The 22,034-nt window shown below is 39.8% G+C and overlaps 1 protein-coding gene across 9 annotated transcripts in view; it reads left to right on the plus strand.

Annotated features, from left to right (window-relative positions):
* The window catches only part of IDE (insulin degrading enzyme), a 139,896-nt gene that overhangs the window by 40,950 nt on the left and 76,912 nt on the right, over window positions 1–22,034 (plus strand). For all 9 annotated transcript variants that reach the window (XM_075935171.1, XM_075935172.1, XM_075935177.1 and 6 more), the window contains 5 exons: window positions 6,508–6,692; window positions 8,388–8,595; window positions 9,866–10,035; window positions 14,890–15,012; window positions 21,491–21,603. In XM_075935171.1, coding sequence (XP_075791286.1) covers window positions 6,533–6,692; window positions 8,388–8,595; window positions 9,866–10,035; window positions 14,890–15,012; window positions 21,491–21,603 — 774 coding nt within the window. In that variant the 5' untranslated portion in view covers window positions 6,508–6,532. The remainder of the gene's footprint in view (window positions 1–6,507; window positions 6,693–8,387; window positions 8,596–9,865; window positions 10,036–14,889; window positions 15,013–21,490; window positions 21,604–22,034) is intronic.

Below are 22,034 nucleotides of genomic sequence, written 5' to 3' on the forward strand. Positions count from 1 at the left end.
TCCCTCTTAACCACCTTGCTTGGGCCACAACATATAACTGGGGAAGAGGAAAGTTTACAACAACACCCATCCTGTCCTTGACCTTCAGTACAGGCAGGTAGAGGGAACCTTCTCTCACCAAGAACCTTCCCCTGCCCTCACCAGGCACTGAATGGGTCACCACATAAATAATAAATGTGCTGCTCTCTCCAGCGCAAAATAATAAGCTATACCCCCCCCCCCCACACACACCCCATCACCACAGTACAACTCTCACACACACACACACACACACACACACACACACACACACACACACACACACACACACACACACACACCATCACCACAGTACAACTCACACCCTCAGTCTGCTCCAAAGTGCTGCACAAAAGGGTGTGGCCTGTCGATGGCAGCTTCCTGGATTTAAGCCCACCCTTGGTAGTGGCTGCAGGCTATATCTGCAGCAAATGATCTTAGTCCTAAAGGCATAAGGAGAAAAAAGCTAGCTGATTTTTCTTTAGGAGAAAAAGCTAGCTGGTTATTCTTTTCTCTGTGTGTTTATTTTTTAAATTGGATTTATTTCCTTTTCTGCTTAAGAGGCAAGGCCCAATCCTGTGAACTCTAGCATAAGAACAGTTTGTTCTTCTTAGTAGGCCTATTGAAGTGATGAGTAAGGGCATGTTAGATCAATCCTTTGTTTTGAAACTGTTTTAGAGCACGAGGAAAAAAATCATAGGGAAAACTGTACTTAAGTTCAGGTGCTACATTAGAGCTAGATTATGAAGGAGATAGAAACAGAGTCTGTGGCCCTTGACAGAGTATCAGTTGAAATTTATGGGATTCCACAGTGGGCATAGCATTTCCATGAGTCACCATTGTAAATGGAAAAATTTAAAGCTCGTGATAAAACCTCTTGACGTGAGGATGTGGGTTAAATATAAGGAACTATCAGGTGACCAAAAAAAGTCAGGTATTGTAATATTAAACACAGGGTAGAAGGTGTGTGGAGCATGCTTGCAAGATACGCTAGTAAGCAACCAGCATGTTAAAGGGCTTAAATGGATAGAATGCAAAATGTTTATTAATGAAACTGTTAAGTTGAAGTCAAAGGATTCAGGAGGCTCCTTTATTTTTCTGTATTCCCTGGAATAGCAGAGTGAACGGATATTAAGTACTGTTTGAATTATTTAGTATTTAACAAATAGAACAGGATTTCTTTTATTTAAGAGGGGCCCAGTTGCTGTGGAGCATTTCTAATTAGATATGTAATTCTGTGAACTAGAAGATGATATGCATTGTAGTATAAGAGTAACAATATTCAGACATAACAAGAAACAGGAATTACAAGACTGGATCAGACCAGTGGTCCATATAGTCCCGTATCCTATTTTTGACAAGTGACCAGTTCTAGCTGCTTCATATCAGAGGAGGACACTGTGCAGTAGGCATTTATGGGCTATCTTTATGCACAATTTGAGCACAACTAGCTCAGCCATTATACCAAGATAAAATTTTGTAGATGATTAGTGTAATTTTAAACTAGAATTTAGAGGTTGAGATTCCTGTTCATGTGTGCGTTATGTTTGCATTTGATTATAACATTGATATTAGAATAAAACATGATTTTATAATGTCAGTTATTTAAAATATAGAGGAGCAAAGATTTGATCTTGTTTAAGGATACCTCATTACTTACAATTATAGTTTATAGTTATAATATAAACTTTTAAAGGGAATGGAGGTTATATTTTCTTGTGTTTCAGGTATTCTGATATCAGATGCTCACATTTTTGCTTACTTGCCTGGGGACATGTTTACACAACAAAGGAAAAAAAAAAAGTCTTGGCTGGCCCGTACTGGCCAACTGAGGCTTAAGGGACTGAGGTTGTGGGACTGTTTCACTGATGTGTAGACTTCTGGGCTCAGGCTGAGGGGCTTGAACTCTGGGACCCTGCAGAGTGGGAGGTGCTGGTTACCCTGCAGTATAACCACGTCTGCTAAGAGCAAATGTGTGTGTGTGTCTGGCTGCAGCACATACACAAACATAGCTGGAAGTGACTTGTATGCTGGAGGTTGAGAGCAGTCTAAACCCAAGTTCTCCATAAGCTGCATGGCCAGGCAGCTATATAGCTGCTAAGAAGTTCCATGCAGGGGCTCAGGGTGGCCACACAGAGCACTACCACTGCTTCCCTGACCCCACAAGGAGCTGCAGTGACTGGGACAGGGCAGAAGAGCCTCTCCCCTGGCCGTGGCAGCTCCTTGCTGGGGTCAGCAGGGAGAAGTCTCTCTACCCCAGCTGCAGCGTCCATCTCAGACCTGCTGCTGCCTAGGGACAGCCATCCATTTCCCTGGTCCCCACCCAGCATAGTCTGGACCTACCCCAAAACCTGCCACTGGCAACTTCCCCAGGGCACAGAGATTCAAAGAGGCCTGGGGCGGCTGCTGCTGCTGTAACTAGTGGTAGCAGCTGGAACCATGGGCTCTTTAAATCGTTGTTGGAGCCCCATGCAGAATGCTCTAGGCAGAGCTGAGGGCTGCCTATGATAGGCACGGTGCTCTCTGGCTGCCTGGGGAAAGCTAGCTACAGCCCCTCCTTTCTGGCTTAGGCTCCAGCCCTTCTGGGGGCACAGAGCTGGGTTCCCCCTTGCCTTGCCCAGAGTCCCCACAAGTAAATTTGCCCCCATGCCTTCCCCAGCTGGGGGACAGGCACCCCTCCGCTCGTTGTGCCTGCTGGAGCTGTGGTGGCTATGGAGAAGTGCCTCTTACCTAGCCCCAAGATGCTGTGTTGGGAGTGGGCTAGAGGTAGTCTTCTCACTCTCTGGGACAGCCTGCATTAAAGCTGCCTCATCCCCAGAGTGTGAACCCCCAGCCAGAACCATCACCCACACCTCAACCCTCTGCCCCATCCCTGAGCACCCTCCTACAGCTCAACACCTTGGTGCTAACTGCCACACACTGTGCAGAATGACTTCTTATGTGATACATCACCTCCATATTGGTGCACATAACAAAAATCGTTCCCTCATTTTATAAGGAGTAGGGGTTATTTCAAAAGAAGGGTTTTCTTTCGAAATAATCGCGTCTTGACTACGTTTCTTTTTTCGAAATAGGATATTTTGAAAAAGCGGCTGGATGCGATTATGCAAATGAAGCATGGGAAATTCAAATCTTCGCTTCATTTGCAATTTCGTTCGTCTGCATTTGCATTCCTCTCTCAAAAGAGGAATTCAGTGTAGACATACCCTGAGTGTAATTATGTAACATTTATGTGATAGCAACAGTTGTTTACAGTGAAAAGTAATGTACTATATAGCTGTATTTTAATGCAATTTAGCATCTGGAAACAAGCAGCAGAGACAACAACATGTGGAAAGCCAACTTTGTGGTGTACCAGCAAATCCTCTTTGAACCACAATTTGGGAATGTTGGTTAGAATCTGGAGTTTGGAAAAGAGGTTATAAAAAAAGAGGTGGGCAATCTGCGGTCTGTGGGCTTCATAAGATTTGTCAAGGTAAGCTGCTGGTAGACCACCGAGTAAGTTGTTTACTCTCTGTCGGTATGTACAACTACCTGCAGCTCCAATTGGCCGCGATGTTCTGTTCCCGGCCAATGGGAGCTGTGGGAAATGATACAGACTGCAGTGACTTGCTGGCTGCTGCTTCCTGTTGGTCCCATTGGCCAGGAATGGTGAATCGCAGCCAGTGGAAACTGGGCAGCTATGCTTGCAGACACACAGGGTAAACAACCTGTCCAGCAAGCTGTGTGCAGCAAGAAGGCTTCAGCTTGTTCACTGATATAAAGAATATCTTACTGTGCTGTCGTCCATTTAAAAATGCATTTTTTTTATTGAACTGATCAAGAGCTGTGAAATGTAAATAATTTACTTGTTAACCATCTAATGTAATTAGTTTATTTTTTGCTCCCCGAATATATTAAATACAATTTTCATTACTATTGGCTTTCTGAGTTTAGTAAATAAAGTATAATCATGCAAAATACAGACTGCTGTATATATTGACTTACAGCCCCCCACCTCTCATGTAATATCTTTGAAAGACTGAGTTTTTTGGCTTTTTTTCCTTTCTGCAGATGTACTGTATTGTTTTAAATTTGTAACTCAAATAAGTTGACTCGTATATCAATTTGTAAGGGTTATTGAGTTAAAATACATTGACTGTCTCAGCCAGTATATAAATTGATTCCATATTTCTAGACTTTTGACCTGCAGACATAATGTTTTGCACAGAATTAAGTTTTCATTTTGAGGAACATTTGAACCCTGAAGTACTAATGATATCTTTTGTTGTTGTTATGTAACTAGAAATGCACAATAAAGGCATTGCTGTATAAGGTGTCTCAGCATTAAAATTCTTCTAATTCTCAAACATTGGCCTCATTGTGATGCTCATAGTACAATGGTGGGCAACCTCAACCCAAGGACCACATGCAACCACTGAGGTTCTACATATGGCCTGCAAGACATTTTGTTTACCATTTCCCATGTTCAGGGTTGCCAGATTCTGCTTGTTTCTGTCTGTATAGGTTTTTTTTCCTACCAGTGTTACTAAAGCGACATGCATGTAAAGCAAGGGCATGTGAAGCGAGGTGCATGCTTAGTGCACACAACACTGACTATAAGAGCGGTGTGCTCCCTCTGCAGCCAATCAAAGCACTGCTGTGCTTCAGTCAATACACCCCAGAAATTCTGCATACATGAGCGCAGTTAGCAAAACTATTCTATCTTGGGAGACTGTCTTTGTCTCAACAATCTTCTTGAGGCCCTTTGAGATGGAGGGGCATTCATGTGGCACACTCACTAGCCTAGATTGCCCATTGTTGTCTTGGTATCATCATCACCTCTCAATAATATTTATTACACCAGTGGCGTAAATTGCACATGTAGCAGGCATCAAGGTGGACATCACTGTTCTGTGAATCTGTGAAAAGGAGGTCATCTATATGAATGATGACCTATACAGGCAGTCCCCGGGTTACATACAAGATAGGGACTGTAGGTTTGTTCTTAAGTTGAATCTGTATGTAAGTCGGAACTGGCATCAGCCGCTGCTGAAACTGATCAGTTTCAACAGCCGCTGAATCTGGATACCAGTTCCACTTACATACAGATTCAAGGTAAGAACACCAGGCGTCCCCAAGTCAGCTGCTGCTGAAACTGATCAGCAGCTGATTCCAGGAAGCCCAGGGCAGAGCAACTCTGCCTCGGGCTTCCTGTAGTCAGCTGCTGGTCAGTTTCAGCAGCGGCTGACTTTGGGACGCCTGGGGCAGAGCAGCTCAGGTGCTGCTGGCTTGGTCCAGTAGCGCGGCCGCTCCTCGGAGCTACTGGACCAACCCAGCAGCACCCCCGCTGCTCTGCCCCAGGCATCCTGATTCAGCCACTGCTGAAACTGATCAGCAGCTGAATCAGGACGCCTGGGGCAGAGCAGCTGGGGTGCTGCCGGGTTGGTCCAGTAGCGCCAAGGAGCGGTGCTGCAGGACCAACTGGCAGTGCCCCACCTGCTCTACCACAGGCCCCCGGTTTTGCTCCACGTCTCCCTGGTCTGCTGGGGGGGCACTAGCTGCGTTCCCTCCCCCCCCCCCCCCCCAGCAGACCAGGGAGACGTGGAGCAAAGCTGCGGGGGACCCGGGCCGAACCGTGGCGCTTCCAGATCAGCGCCGCGGTCCGGCCCGGGTCCTCGGCGGCTTTGCTCAGCATCTCTCTGGTCTGCAGACCAGGGAGACGCTGAGCAAAGCCACGGAGGACCCGGGCGGACCCGCGGCTTCCAGATCAGCTGAAAGCGCCGCGGGTCCGGCCCGGTTCCTCCCCCGCTCTGTTCAGCGTCTCCCTGGATACAGAAACAGCAGTGCGGAGGGTGGGGAGAGCCATTTCGCTCCCTGGAAGGCAGTGCACGTGGGGAGCTGGCTTTTAAGTTTGCTCTCCACATGTACCCAGGAACCTGCATGTAACCATGAAGGTTAACCAATGAGTTGAGATGTGAAGTTAAAGTGCAGAAATCAGAGTTCCTTTAACCAATATGCTCATCAGTTAACCGTGTACACAAGTACACTTTCACATCCCTATCTGTGACAGTATAGTAGTAATCTTTATAATAGTAAACATACCTATTTGTACTTCACATTTTTCTTTTGATTTTTAGTAAATTTTTTTTGTAAAATTTCAATATCAATACAAGATATTTAAAATATTTTTATACATTTAACATGGATTTGGGAAGATTGCATTGTAGTCTCTTTTTTTATTATTATAGTTGAATAGTAGCTGATGTGTATCATTGCCGAATTATTAATTTTTAATTATTTAGAGTGGAAGTTGCAGTAGATTCATTAATATCCATTCCCATATGAAGATTTTAATGGGAGCTGCAGATGCTCAGCATCTTTCCAAATATGGACCATAATTCAGCATACAGGACAGGTTTTTGCACAGGAAATTAGGTTTCTCTCATTTATCCTCTGGGATAGTTATATTTAAATAACTTTCTGTTGTTTCTATTATTTTTCTTTTAGGCTTCAGAAGGAGACCCCCAACAAAATGAGCAATCCAGCTATTAAGAGAATAGCAAATGAGATTATCAAATCACCTGAGGATAAGAGAGAATATCGTGGATTAGAATTGGCAAATGGCATCAAAGCAATGCTCATCAGCGACCCCACAACAGATAAGTCATCAGCTGCACTTGACGTACATATAGGTATTTATTGAATTCCTTTTGTGTTTTTCTCTGACCTGTTTTAACCTTACCACTAATTTTAATATTTTAGTTGCACATAAACTGATGGTACATAGCCCAAAATATATTTGCATTTACAGGGAGTTGTTTCCAGCTGGTTGCACAGCTTTCTCTTATTATTATGCGTTCCAGTTTTATTTCTTCATATATCCTTTTAGAAATTATTAGAGCTAGTTTTATTTTCCTGGTGTTATACATGGTCAATCAGTGGTAAGACTTGTAATTTTATCCACAATTATTCCACATTCTCAAGGAGTCATTTTAAAAAAAAAAAGTGGAAAAATCTCTCACACGTTTTATCTACCATTCTAAATGTATTCCATGCATGCTTATTGTAATGAGTACAGCCGGTTCCTGAGTTGCGAACGGTCGACTTACGACAATTCGCAGTTACGACCAAGGCGGTCGTAAATGGCGGGCCTTGAATTACGAACGCGATCCGCGCTTATGAACAGCGCGGTCGTGTGTAACTCAATGGGGTCCGACTTACGAACAAACCAAGTTACGATCAATTGCTTGGTCTGTAACCGGTTCGTAAGTCGGGAAGAGGCTGTATTGGCAAACAAAAGCAGCATAATATGTCAAAAGAAAAAAGCTGTCAGTGTTTACATGAAAACACTCAGGATAATTAGGGTGAATAACTAAAGGAGTGAAGTTAATGTGCAAAAATCAGAGTTCCTTTAAGCACTATGCGTATACTCCCATCCGGAAGGAAAGTGGTTTTAGCTTAATCTAGAGGGTTACAGATAATTACATAATTTTCTCTTTCAACGAGAACATCCCCACAGGGTTTTAAATGGTCTTAAATTTATGCATGTTAACTTTACACCTTTACTTAATTCATAACTTTTCTGAGTGTTTTCTTGTGTAGATGGATCTAGAGTGTGTACATAAAGTACCCGGGTTGAAAAAACATAGTTAATCTGCTTCTGTCTCTTATAGTAACAGAAGAGCAATCTTTTCATAGCTCTGAAGAGTTTAAGAGATATTTTTTTTTGTACACATAGCATAGCTTGTAAGAATGATGTGTGTTACAAATCAGTGTCTAAACTTTTTCATATTGACACAATTCAGAAAGCAGCTAGCTAGCCTTTCCAGTGCTGAAATCTTACACAATAAATTTCAGAGTTTATAAAATAAGTTATTAATATTTTTATAGTGTGCATCATATCCTAATAGACAGCTTTTCTAATGGACTACCTCCCGTCCCTTTTGATTCTATTTAAGATTGCAACAATGGCTTGCATGGAATTGTAATTTCAGGAAAGCATTAAGTATATTGTAAGTTTCCTTTTCAATGCAGTGTATCTGCTGGAAACAAAGAGGGAAAACTAGAACCATATGATCATTGAGTCCTGTACAGACTAAAAATGGCTTTTATATAGGAATCAGGGGTGAACAGATTCTATGCTAGCCTGGCCCAGAAGGAGCAAACAGAGTTTGAACCCTCTCAAGCTGATCAACTTGTTCATTTTGAAATACCTTTTTTGAACATTGGGTTTGGCTTCCTGTGTCTGTCTGTCTGTCTGGAGTTAAGTGGAGTTTTATAACTACAGAATTCACATAATTGATTGTACACAAGTATAATATAAATTATTTTAAAGCCTGTACATATTCTAATATGATTTGTTTAATGTGTATATTTTCCATCCACAGGATCATTATCAGACCCTCCCAACATTGCTGGGCTGAGCCATTTCTGTGAGCATATGCTGTTCTTGGGAACCAAGAAGTACCCAAAAGAGAATGAGTACAGTCAGTTTCTTAGTGAGCATGCAGGAAGTTCAAATGCTTTCACTAGTGGAGAACACACCAATTATTACTTTGATGTGTCACATGAACATCTAGAAGGTGCATTGGACAGGTAAACATTTGTTACTTCTGTTTTTTTTTTTTTTTTTTCAGATGTTGTTCTGGCTCACATTTGGAATATCATAATTATATGTTGAACTCTTGCTGACAGCATTACATCTTGTATTATTATAAGTGAGGTTGTAGCACTGACTGTTAGAATTGACTTGTGTTTAGGGCATGGATTTTCCATGTGATCTTGGGCAAATCATCTATTCTAAGATGTGATCCAAAGCTCTGTTAAATTAATTCCATTACCTTTAATAGGCTTTGAGTCAGACTTTGTCTGTTTCTGCATCTATAAAATTGAGCAATAATAATCTCTTTTTTCTACCTTTTGTCTATTTAATCTTTTGGTGAAGGGACTAGAAATTTTTGGGGGAAGGGACTGTTTCTTATTATGTATTTGAATGATGCCTAATATAGTGGGACTTCAAGCTCTGTTGGGACCCTTAGGGCTATTGTAATACAAATAATAATAAAGATCACATCATGGTGAATAGATTAATTTTTAGATGGAAATGACAAAAGTTGCATGGTATTAATATCTTAATTGTAAAATAAATGATAACATGAAAGATAGAAAGTATTTTATTGGCCAAATTGTATCAGTTATAGGAAATGCATTTGTACTGAATGATATGATATATAAATATAATTTATGACTTTGTGTACAGATCAAGGCTTGTATTTTTTGTTTGGTTTTACTTAGGTTTGTATTACTCTGTATACTATTTAGATAATCTTCAATAAATATTATTAAAAATAAACATTTGACATCCTCCATGGATGCACTGCACTGTATTACCAAGAGTTTTGGATTCTCACAACACTCTTCTATGATAAGTAAGTTGGTATTTTACATATAAGGAAACTGAGAAGAATGTGATTAACTGATCACAGCGAGTCTGTGGTAAAGCCAGGAGTGTTTTCAAGAGTTCTAAGATTTTAGTCGTATATTCTTAATTAACAACAAATTAAAACATTACTTGAGTTTCCAGACTTTCTCGTTTGAGGGTTGAGTTTTTTGGGTTTTATGCAGGCCTGCCAACACTGGGGGACAAAGCGGGGCAATTGCCCCAGGGCCTGGTGATTCAAATGGGCCTCTGTCCGCATCCCTACCCCTTCTGCATGAGGCTCCACCCCTTCTGGATTCACAGAACTACTCTCCCCCCCCCAACTTGCCCAGGAGGTCTGTGGTGGCTGTTGCCCCACTATTTTTATAATCTTGACTTGGGAAGCTTTACATTTTAGTTGTGTAAGTTTGTAACATTTTCTCTTAGGTTTGCCCAGTTTTTCCTGTGCCCTCTGTTTGATGAGAGCTGCAAGGAAAGGGAAGTGAATGCTGTTGATTCTGAACATGAAAAGAATTTAATGAATGATGCCTGGCGATTGTTTCAGTTGGAGAAAGCTACTGGAAATCCCAAACATCCCTTCAGTAAATTTGGAACAGGTTTGTTAGACTAGAATCATCCATCTGTTAGAGATCATATAAGATCAGGGCTGTAACCAGGCTGAGACAAGTATGGCAACCATTTGGGCAGAAAAAGATGCAAAAACTAGTAGTGGGATGCAAATATGCTTGCTTGCTCTGGGTGCAAAAATTCCCCGTTACAATCTGTATAAAATGCATTTTGAGACTGTTTTGAGTCCTACCTTCACCAGTTTTACATTTTCTTTTTTCCGCCTTACACATTTGTGGTGGTTCATTACATCTTCTACACAATAGATTAAAAAAGAACTGGACCAAAAACATGCAATAAACTCACACAAGACTCAGAGATTTGGTGATGACACAGCTGTTATAATTATAATTACTACAGTAGATCATTCTTTTATAATGACTGGAAATGAGTCTTAGAAGTTGGAACTTTAAATCATTGTGAGAGACAGTGGATGAAGCATATTTACGTTGCTAGCAGCCCAATAGTAATTTGATAGCAACTGTTGCATTAGGAGGACTGAGCAGGTTCAGTAAATCAAGAAAGCTCAGCAGAGTAATGTTGCAATTAGTGAATATGAGTATCAAGACAAAATCTGGAGCATAAATTACAGGGGGCAACAGCAATACATGGCTAAAGAAAGTGAAGCCTTGGATAAATACAGTGTTGGTTGTTGGCTTTTACTGGGTTTGTTGCTCTTTAGGCTGAAAAAAAAATTAACTACTTCAGAAAAATGTAACAGCTGAAGAAAAAGTCAAATTAATATTTACAAAAATATATTTAGTTTAGATACTATTTATCTGTATCCATGTATGTAAAACACAAAAGCTTTAAAATAGACACAGAGGCTTGATTAGGTTAACTTCACAGAAGTTATCTTTCTGTACTTTGCTACAAAACTTTTTTAGATAATTTCAAATGAACATGTACATTAATTAGCAAATTGTGCTAGTATAATGGGGATTTGAGTTTGTATTTTAATTCTAGGACATTAAGTGCTTTTTCAGGGCTTTATCAATCCTTTCATGAGGTACAGTGGTAAGTCGCCACAAATCTGATGCCTTGAGGATAGTGGGATGGCAAGTTTGGGGTTGCCAGAGCTTTGACACCCAGAGAGCAAAAAGAATATTATTATAATTTATGATGCCCCTAAATTCTCAGTTAATATTTAACATTTAGATGTAAAGCTTTTGGAAGAATTCTCAGACTGATTAATAGGTGCAGTTTGTGATTAATTGGCTCTGGTGTCCTAAAGTGGTAAGATTATTTGGATGAGGACTTTCTTCTAGTAGGGAAGGACTCTCTGAAATAGAAAATCATTTAAAAATGTATAGCAAAAAGTCTAAGGAATGTGTTAAGGTTACCTATGTGATGATCCATGGAAGAAAATAAAGTTTCTGTGGATTGATTTCCAAAAAGGAAAAAAACAGTTTCTTTAATCTGTGAGCCAGGGTTTGGTGTTCATGAACCAGTACTGTGATGATGGGGGGAGAATAATTTTAAGTTCCTGTTTCACTCCTAGGAGGTATATAGGAAAGTTTCAGGAAAAAAAAAAATCTGCAGTTAAGAGTTTCGCTTTATGACGGCTGGCCGTGAGGATTTATGGCTAGTCAGCATTACAGATCTAGAAAAAGATCAGTATTTCTCAGAGGTCTGTGGACCCACTCTGAGAGAGCTGCTACCAGGCCACTTCAGTTTGTTTAATTATGGGCTTTGCAGCGATGGAGCCTCGTGGCTCCCATTGGCTGTGGTTTGCTGTTTGTAGCCAACGGGAGCTGTGGAAAGCAGTGGCCTGGGTTACTTTGCTTCCTGCGGCTCCTCTTGGCTGCAAATGACGAACTGCAGCCAATGGGAGCCATAAGGCTCTGTGGCTGCAAAGCCAGTACGTAAACAAACTGGGGTGGCCTGGTAGCAGCTTTCTCAAAGTGGGTCCATGGACCACTTTGGCAATTGCATAATATGGCAATTTCGTAAGGCAGAACTCTTAACCTGCAGATATTTTTTTTTCCTGAAACTTTCCTGGAGACCTCTTTGAGAAACATGGGCCACTTTGAGAAACACTGTTCTAGATAGAGTGCTTGAAGTATATTCAAATTCAGTTCAATAATACTTATTGGATATGTATAGCCAGTGCTTTTTTTGTTGTGCATACCATCACAAAAAAAGCACTGTGTAGCACTGTTCCTGAGTCTAAGCTGTGTCCTGAGCTTCTGATTGGGTGGGGCTGATTAATCACCTGTGTAGCTATGCTGCTGCATTTTAGGGGAAACACTGACGTATAGTACTATTTTTGTGCTTCAATTCTGTAATCAGATATTTTCAAGATTACCTTTTGTAGATCCAAGTGGAAAAAACAGAGACTTAGTTTGTAGGGTTTTTAATTTATACAGAGACTTTCTAAGTCCACCAACACCAACACACACACACACACACACACACACGCCAGCTCTGCCTGTAGCTAGGATGTATTTCAGACCTCCATGGGTCACTATGGAACCTATTCTGCCAGCAGCCAAGCAGACTGTTCTTGTGTTCCTTCTCATGCTAGATAGACATTATAGCTCAACAGCTTTCCTCTTAGCATCATCACTTAGGGTACGTCTAGACTACATGCCTCTGTCGCCAGAGGCATGTAGATTAGGCTACCAGACTTAGTAAAATGAAGCGGCGATTTAAATAATCGCCACTTCATTTAAACTTACGTGGCTGCCGCGCTGAGCCGACAAACAGCTGATCAGCTGTTTGTCGGCTTAGTGCGATAGTCTGGACACGCGGGTGTCGACATCAAAGGTATTTGTCGACCACCCAGATAAGCCTCCTGGGATGAGGTTTACCCGGGTGGTCGACAGATACCTTTGATGTCGCCACCCGCGCGTCCAGACTATCGCACTAAGCCGACAAACAGCTGATCAGCTGTTTGTCGGCTCAGCGCGGCAGCCACGTAAATTTAAATGAAGCGGCGATTATTTAAATCGCCGCTTCATTTTACTATGTCTGGTAGCCTAATCTACATGCCTCTGGCGACAGAGGCATGTAGTCTAGACGAACCCTTAGTCCAAGTAACCACCATACACCTGTTGCCCACTAACCTAGCAGCAGCCCCAGACATGTCTGAAATATGACTTGACATACCTTCCAGCACTCTCTCCGAATCACCATTCCCTGATATCAAGCACTGTCTGATGTTGTGCCCTGCCTCCTACGTACCCATACGTTTTCTAGTACTCACATATATACTAGCAGCACATTTTAAAAAAAAAATCATATGATTTCTTATCCTGTTTGTGCCAATTCATTGCCCATTTCTGTGCAATTGGAAATAGTAGACTTAAGCATTTAGATGAGTCTTTACAGGTTTTACATTCTGGCTTCAGGCTGAGCTCTTTAAAGTCCAGTAACATCTGTCCAGTCCTTGACATCTATGCTCTGCTTAGCAAAGATGGACGGAGACCAAGAAAATAAAAAATCCCAAAGATTTTAAAAACAAATAACTTTAAAGAACTATATTTGTGTTCTTGTGCTCTTTGAATTCAATTTCAATTTATAACTTTTTAAATCATTTTTATGAAGACTTTGTATACTGGATACCTGTATTTCTTGGTTGGTTCCAGACCTGAAACTAAATGTATCTTCAACCTCTGGTGTAAGCTTACACTATGCCTGGTATTTACTCATTGCTTTGGTGATGTTTAATTGCTACCTGTGTTAGAGATTTGTTCAACAGCATGTTTATCTTTCTTGCTGTTGCATATCCTGTGTTATCATCTCCCTCGACCCTATTCTATTGCTTCCATTCTCATAACTGTTGCATAGCCTGTGTTATCATCTCCCTTCACCCTGTTCTGTTGCATCTATCCTCCTGCCCTTTTGAGTGCTGCTTTCTTCCAAATTCTCTGGGGTTTTTTTTTATTGTAATGTAAAATTAAGCTTAGAGGTGGTAGGTAGCCTGTCAAAGTTCTACATGATGTACCTCCCTCATCCGGCACCCTTAGGAACTGACTGGTCCCAAACAAGGGGATTTGGCGAATGAGGGGAGGTTCCTCCCAACATAGCCCTGGCTAGGACTCCAGCCAAGAATCCAGCTCTGATCAGTTTGCTTTTCTCAAATTCTGTCTTTTTTCCTAGTGTCATCTCACTAATTTTGCAGCAAACAAGATTGCTGCTTTAACTACAAACCTAAATGTTTTCTTATAGTAAAAGTTGCCCTTAGTTCATTCATGTGCTACCTTCAAAAATTAGTAGCAGTGATTACTTAAAACAGAATTTTCCTTTATCTGAAAGTATCTGTCAGACTTTTGTAGAATTTATTGCATAGTTTTCTATTTTTTCAGCCTTTTAAGAAATGAGTGGGGTTGAGGATGGAAGTGTTGATTGGTCCTGATGAGATTAGTTGATATTAGTCCAATCTGATTTTTTTTGTATATGCTTCAATTTTTAAAAAATGTTTGTACATGCCCCTACAGCAGGGATGGGCAATAAGGTGCCTGCAGGATGGATGCAGTTCACCAGGCTTCGCCCCTGGCAGGCCCCAAGACACTTCATTTATTTGAACGTCTGCAGATATGGATGTTTGTGCTCCCATTTGCTGTCATTCACGGTTCCTGGACAATGGGTGCTAGACTTCCTGGAAGCTTCCATTGTCCAAGAACAGAGAACCACAGTCAATGGGAGCTGCAAACAGCTTTGTCTGCAGACTCTCAGGTAAATAAAGCATCTGGCAACACACCTGGAGCTAACCATGGTGAATTGTGTCTGGCTCACAGGCCACTTATTGCCCAACCCTGACCTAAAGGATTTTTTCAGTTTGTAAATTTGTATATGTGTCCAGCAATAAATATCTTCAAGATTTTTCTTTTGCATTACAGGAAACAAATTAACTTTGGAAACTAGACCAACTATAGAAGGAATAGATGTAAGACAAGAGCTGTTGAAGTTCCATTCCACTTATTATTCATCAAATTTAATGGTTGTTTGTGTCCTAGGACGAGGTGAGTGTCAAAATTTTAATGGCAGTTTCTTGGTTAGCTTAATGTGATTTTTATTTGAGCTCTTGTAGAGGAAAATAAAGATGTGCTTATTTTAGCTAAGACTTTTCCGCCCAGGTTTTTAAACAAAGGAGGTTAGCACTTCCTTAAAAATGTACTTAATTGTATGCATTGTGAACAGTCTCATTGAAGTCGGTGAGGATACTCACTGACTGCACAGATAAGCATGTGTAAATCTTAGTGGAATTGTTTTGGTTTCTCAATCCTAAAACTTGTTATGAATTGCTGTATGATAAATAAGTACTGGTGCCTCAGATAAGAGGTTTTTAAAATTTATATAAATATCTATTTTTAGAAATTTAACAGATCTAGCGTGAAAATACTTAGTGGTTTTCTCTGATGCATGTTGTGTAATTCCACAATGGCATAAAAGACATATAATTAAAGATAGAAGAGCCAAAATTTAATCTAGTTATTTGTTTTATAGACATTTAGAAGTTAGGTTTATTTCATAGGTGCTGTGCACTCAAGTTGAATTGTCAGTTGAAGTTGTAGATACTCGACTCTGTTTTTTGTGTGGGTTTCAAGAATCCTAATAATAATGTGTTGAAAAACTTAAATATACTGGCAGACCATCACTCATGAGTCACACTAAAATAATATAATAAGGTCATACATGATTGGACAACATTCAGTTAACAGACATTTCTATTTCAGATTTCCAAATATGTGAAATAAATTATTAATTTTCAAAATAATAGAACATACTTTGATAGATTTTATTAATTAAATTGTCTGCCTCTTAAGTAACATAATGTGGTGATGATCATATTTGAAATAAGAGTTAAATAAGGGCATCATATAACTTTGGTAACAATACGATGAATTGTTCAATTGCTGTTAGAAAACATTGCTTTTGAGAAAATATTGCTGTAGCAATGACATTGAACATTATATAGGACATAATCATACAGTGGGCTGACTTGTACATACTAATAAAGGAATACATTTAAACACATGCATTATTGTAAACACATGAGTAGTCTTATTAACTTAATTGGGACTATGTTTAAGTACAACCCTGAATCTAGGCCACAAAGAGCATAAGTCATAAGAACGGCCATGCTGGGTCAGACCAGTGATCCTTCTAGCCTAATATCCTGTCTTCTGAGAGTGGCCTATGCCAACTACTTCAGAGGGAATGAACAATGTAGGTAATCATCAATTGATCTGTCTCCCGTTACCCATTCTCAGCTTCTGGCAAACAAGATAAGGACACTTCAGAAAATAGTTTCCATCTCTACCCATCCTGGCTAATAGGCGTTGATGGATCTATCCTCCCATGAACATATCTACTTCTTTTTCTAACCTTGTTGTAGTCCTGGCTTTCAGAACATCCTCTGGCAAAGAATTCCACACATTGACTATGAGTTTTGTGAAGAAATTCTTCCTTTTGTTTGTTTTAAACCTGCCATCTGTTAATTTCACTTCTTGACTCCTAATTCTTGTGGTATGAAAAGGAGTAAATAACACTTCCTTATTTACTTTCTCCAGGCCCATCATGATTTCATAGACCCCCTCCCTCCTTAGTCGTCTCTTTTCCATCATCAGTTTCTGTGGTAACTTTCTATCATCAACTTCTCATCTTTTTGTATCTTTTAATGTGAAACTCATATTATGAAATTAGTTGAGAAACTATGCTTGTGGAATTATAACCATAGGATCACTTAGTTTCCTGAGTTCTATTGCCCTTCCCACCTGCCTCCCTCCACTGTTCTGCTGAGTGACCCGGGGAAATTCTGTGCCTCAATTTCCCCATCTCTAAAATGGGGATAAATGATACTGACCTTTGTTTAAAGCATTTTAAAATTTTCTGATGAAAAGCACTGTGAAAGAGATAAATGGTATTATTACTCAGTGGAAGTTTTGTGCATGTATAGACTGCTAGATCAAGCCTCATGCCTTTAACTCGTGCTGTCCTGCTTTCATATTGCAGCACATATGGTAACATTACATGTTGATTATAGAATGGTGAACATCTTTGTTTTTCCACAGCCTTAATCTGACCTGCCAACTGTTGAGGGGTATGTGTGTGGGTGGGTGTTTTGTTTATAAGGTGCTCTTTCTATAAAGATGTGCTAACAGGAAAGACTGTGAGGGTTTTTAAGAGCTCATTCATTCATTCATTCATTCATTCATTCATTCATTCATTCATTCATTCATTCATTCATTCATTATTGTTGTTTTTGAGATTGGAAATTCAGTGCTTGTTTGTCTTTGAAAAATTCTCTAGTGGAGAACTAGTAAGCCTGAACAAAAGCCTGAAAAGACAACTTTCTGAGAGGGCAAGTGATTTTTAATGACTATTTTAAAACTTTGTTGATACTTACTTAATTTCTGTAACAAAAAACAGGACTGTGTAGCACTTTAAAGACTAACAAGCTGGTTTAATAGGTGATGAGCTTTCGTGGGTCAGACCCACTTCCTCAGATCAGATAGTGGAAGAAAATTGTCACAACCATATATACCAAAGGATACAATTAAAAAAATGAACACACATGAAAAGGACAAATCAAATTTCAGAACAAAAGGGGGATGGAGGCGGGGGAGAAAGGGGAGGAGGTAAATGTCTGTGAGCTAATGATATTAGAGGTGATAATTGGGGAAGCTATCTTTGTAATGGGTAAGATAATTAGTGTCTTTATTCAAATTTGCATGTAAAGTGTCGAATTTAAGCATGAATGACAGTTCAGAGTGAAGTTTTAAAAGATCTTTGAAGCAGGATGCAGGCAATCAAGTCATTGAGACAATGTTCTTTCTGGTTGAAATGGAAAGAAACTGTTTTTTCTTTGTGATCTTGTCTGATATCTGTTTTGTGGGCATTGATCCTTTGGCGAAGTGTCTGAGACGTTTGTCCAGTGTACATAGCGGACGGACACTTTTGGCACATGATTGCATAAATTATATTTCTGAATGCACAGGAATATGTGTTCTTGATCTTATAACTCACTTGGTTGGGTCCAATAATGGTATCAGCAGAGTGAATATGTGGACAAAGCTGGCAACGGGGTTTGTTGCAAGGGAAGGTACCAGGGTTGGTATTAGTCTGGTATGTCCTGTGGTGGTTGGTAAGAATCATCTTGAGGTTAGGTGGTTGTCTATAGGAGACTATGGGTCTGTCTCCCAGAGCCTCTTTGAGTATGGTATCCTGTTCCAGTATAGGCTGTAGTTTATTGATAATGTGTTGGACAGGTTTAAGTTGGGGGCTGTAGATATAAGTGGTGTTCTATTGTTGGTTTTCTTGGGTCTGTCTTGAAGTAGTTGGTTTCTAAGTACTCTGCTGATACCATTATTGGACCCAAGCTCTCCCTATTCTGAGGCTCTCAGCACTAGTCCCCCCTCTTCCAGTGGTTGACAGTCCAAGCTATGAATCCCAAAGCAGGAAAGGCTCCAGTTTTCAGCCCTGCTGTGGTTCGGGGGCTCTAGCTATGAGCCTCTTGCGGAAATGACATCCAAGAGTAGAAGTAAGTAAGGCAGTGTCTACGAGGACACTGCATCACCGTAATTGCATCTACCTAAGTGCTAGTCCTCTTGTGGAGATACAGTTAAGTTGATGTAGCAGGGGACTTCCATTGGTAGGAGCTATATTTTAGTGTAGACGCTTACAGAGGTAGAGTAATGTAAGTTGTCTTATGTCAACCCAACTCTGTAGAGTAGAGTAGGCCTAGAAGAAACTCAATATTACTGTGTTAAAACAAGCATAAGGAAAAAATATTTTTGAAATGTAAGGGGGGGGAGACTTCTAAATACAAAAGCAAAGCATAACAATAAATCATTCATGCCCTTAAGATTTTTTAATTTTTTTGCAGGTTATCTTTAACAGTACTTTGCATTAGGTCACAATATTTACAGCCCTTTCTTAGATGAAGCTTCCATTTACATTAGTTAGATAAGATCTTAGAGTATTTTTTATCACGTTTTTGCTACAATGCATTTAAATTGATGTGTGTTTTATAAAAAGAAGTCAGTCCTGTTATGTCAGGGAAGGTATTACTTTTTCCTTACATTTACATAACTCTTAGAAGGGTTGCTTTAGCAACCTTTATTCAGTGATATTCTGAATATCCTTTTTAATCTTTCTTAAGTTGCATAACTTTGATTCAATATTTTTGAAGAGCCTGCTGTATTTATTTATTCAATCATACATTTGTGCTGAATAATACTCTCTTTTATATAATACTTCATTAAGTCCTTTTTCTTTAAATAGTTTCCATGCTTTGACAAAAATCTTAAATCAGTAAAAACAAGCACTGGAGATTTGTTTTCAAAATAACAATTATTTCATTGAGTACAAAATTTCTAAATCTCTAAAATATTGAACTGGCAAGTATTAAAATTACTTTACTTTATTTGGAGATTGATCAGAGACCTCAAATGTATAGCGGCTAAACTCCTGACTTTTCTTTAAAAGTATTTTTGCATGGAACTTTCTCCAGTATGATTTCCTAATCCAGCAATACAACATGTAAGTTTCAAAGTGTTCTAAAACACACAGAAATATTCAGGTAATCTTGAAATGTGGTATATGAATTGGGAGTATAGGATACAGTTTGAGAGAGAAATTTGGGTTTACTTAGACAAAAGGTTTCGGAGATTTTGCCTCTGAAGTGATCTGCTTTTATTTTTCAGGGTGCACCAAAAAGCGCATGTCTGAGCAGATAGCTATTTTCAAGACAATGCCATGTCAGAACACAAGGTGCTGATTTGGACTCAATGGGTTAAGGGTTTCCAGGATAAAGTCTGTCCCTTGAGTAACTTTTAATTTTCAAAGTGCTTAGAATCAGGCATGCAACATGGAAAACTGTGGGTAACTGAGAGAGGACATACTCTGCGTATGTCACAGTTGCTTAGTGGGAAACTGGACTAGGGAGCTCTGTGAGCTAGTGGACATGCTTGATTCATACCACAAAGACAGATTACTGATTTGGGGACCTGAAAATAGTAGATTCAATGCAACCAGTAGGCGCATAATACTGAGACAGGTGGAGAGCTGAGGTCAGGAGAATTGCTTAGGCTCATGCTCAGCTCTGCTCAGGCTCCCCATGGATGAATTCAGTAAAGAAGCTGAGTGAATAATCCGTGCACCAACTCAGATGATAGATTATGAGGAGTAGTACTGATATTCAGTGTCTCCCTTGTTGTTGGTTGACTCCTGTGATTTAGTGTATTCAGGTCGGTTCTGTAGATCCCGCCAAAAATTATGGGCAGTAGCCGCATAAAAATTTATTTTCTTTGGCCCTAAAACGCATCCAGTGTCTGATACCAAAAGCCAGTCTAAAATGCACTGATCTTTTGTGCCTTGATAGCAATACAGTGAAAGACTCCCCTTACCTATAAGGTAGTACCTCCATCTGATAGCTGATTTGCTGGAAGGAATGTCATAAACTGCCCCTTCAGGCCCACTTTATTAGAAAAACAAGGAAAATTCACATTAAAAAAACTTTACCATGGAGTTAAGATTTTACATGCCTAATGCATTCTAAAATGTGAAAGTTTAATTGCTCTGATAAATCACTTATAAGAAGGTTAGCTGATGCTAACCTCAGCGGTGAAAGTAACTTAAAATTTCTTACAGGTACTGTCATATTGAAGCCTGGGTCCCTGCCAGCTCTTTTGCTGCAGCTGAGCTAGCCCTTGCCAGTGTTGCACACCAGCATACTTTCGATTCTAATTAGCATTACAAGGCAAAACAAAACACAAATATTTGAAACTTTGGGATACCTGTATATCTTGGATTTGTTGTTAATTATGCTCTTTACATGTTAATTTTTAATATTTGTAATATTTATAACTGTACTTGACAGTCTTAACTGCAACTTAAATTCCAAAATTAAAAAAATCTTTAACCACCGTTAAGATCTTGTTTATAAAGCACAAACCTTATCTATAAAAAATAAAAATATATCTCAGAATATATTCCCTTTCTGCAAATAATGGTAGTTCATGTGGTGATGATGGTGGCAGTGGGAAGCATTAAGCCCAACTTTTATTTTTCCCCCTAAATGGAATACAGGCAGTCCCCGGGTTACATGGATCCGACTTACATCAGATCCCTACTTACAAACGGGGTGAGGCAACCCCGCACTAGCTGCTTCCCCCCAGCAGACCAGGGAGATGAGAAGCTAGCGTCCCCCCAAGCAGACCAGGGAGACGCGGAGCGGCTTTTCTCAGCAGACACCTCAGCTTGAGAATAAAGGAATGAGGGAAGTGAGGTGTGGGAGAATAAAACTGAGCTCTGGAGAAATGTTTGGCTAGAGTTTCCCCTACAATATGTACCAGTTCCGACTTACATACAAATTCAACTTAAGAACAAACCTACAGTCCCTATCTTGTACGTAACCCGGGGACTGCCTGTATCTAAGTCCCAGATTGCTGGAACCTTCTGACAATGATAATGTTATTTCTCTTTGCTCTCTTTTAGAATCATTGGATGAGCTGACCAGTTTGGTAGTAAAGCTATTTTCAGAAGTAGAGAACAAAGATGTCCCATTACCAGAATTTCCTGAACATCCTTTCCAAGAAGAACATCTTCGGGTAGGTTATGAGACTTTCTGGTATACTTTCACTGAAGAGTACAGACCTTAGTTCTGTTCTCCTACCTCTGTAGAAATATCATCATCATACACAATTGTACCACAACAATTACTACAGGTATTTATAGACAATACAGCTTAATCTAGCTAAAGTCATAGTTAAAATTGTGCATCTGAATGTTATTGAGAGAAATTGAGTAATGTGGATTCCAAGTGTGAGTTTGGGTGCTAAGGTTTGTGAGCCAAGATTACTATGATTGTGAATGCTGGGTTAATTTATTATTTGGCTCATGAATTTTTAACAGTTGTGTTGATAAGAAATGCACATAAGTAACTTTAATCTAAGTAAATGTGTGTGGAGGGGTGTTTGGTGTGTTTGAAGTGAAAAGGTGAAATACTGGAATCAGTAAAATATTTTATTTTTACTTCTAG

Source organism: Pelodiscus sinensis, chromosome 8 (assembly GCF_049634645.1).
Source record: "Pelodiscus sinensis isolate JC-2024 chromosome 8, ASM4963464v1, whole genome shotgun sequence".
Taxonomy (NCBI): Eukaryota; Metazoa; Chordata; order Testudines; family Trionychidae; genus Pelodiscus; species Pelodiscus sinensis.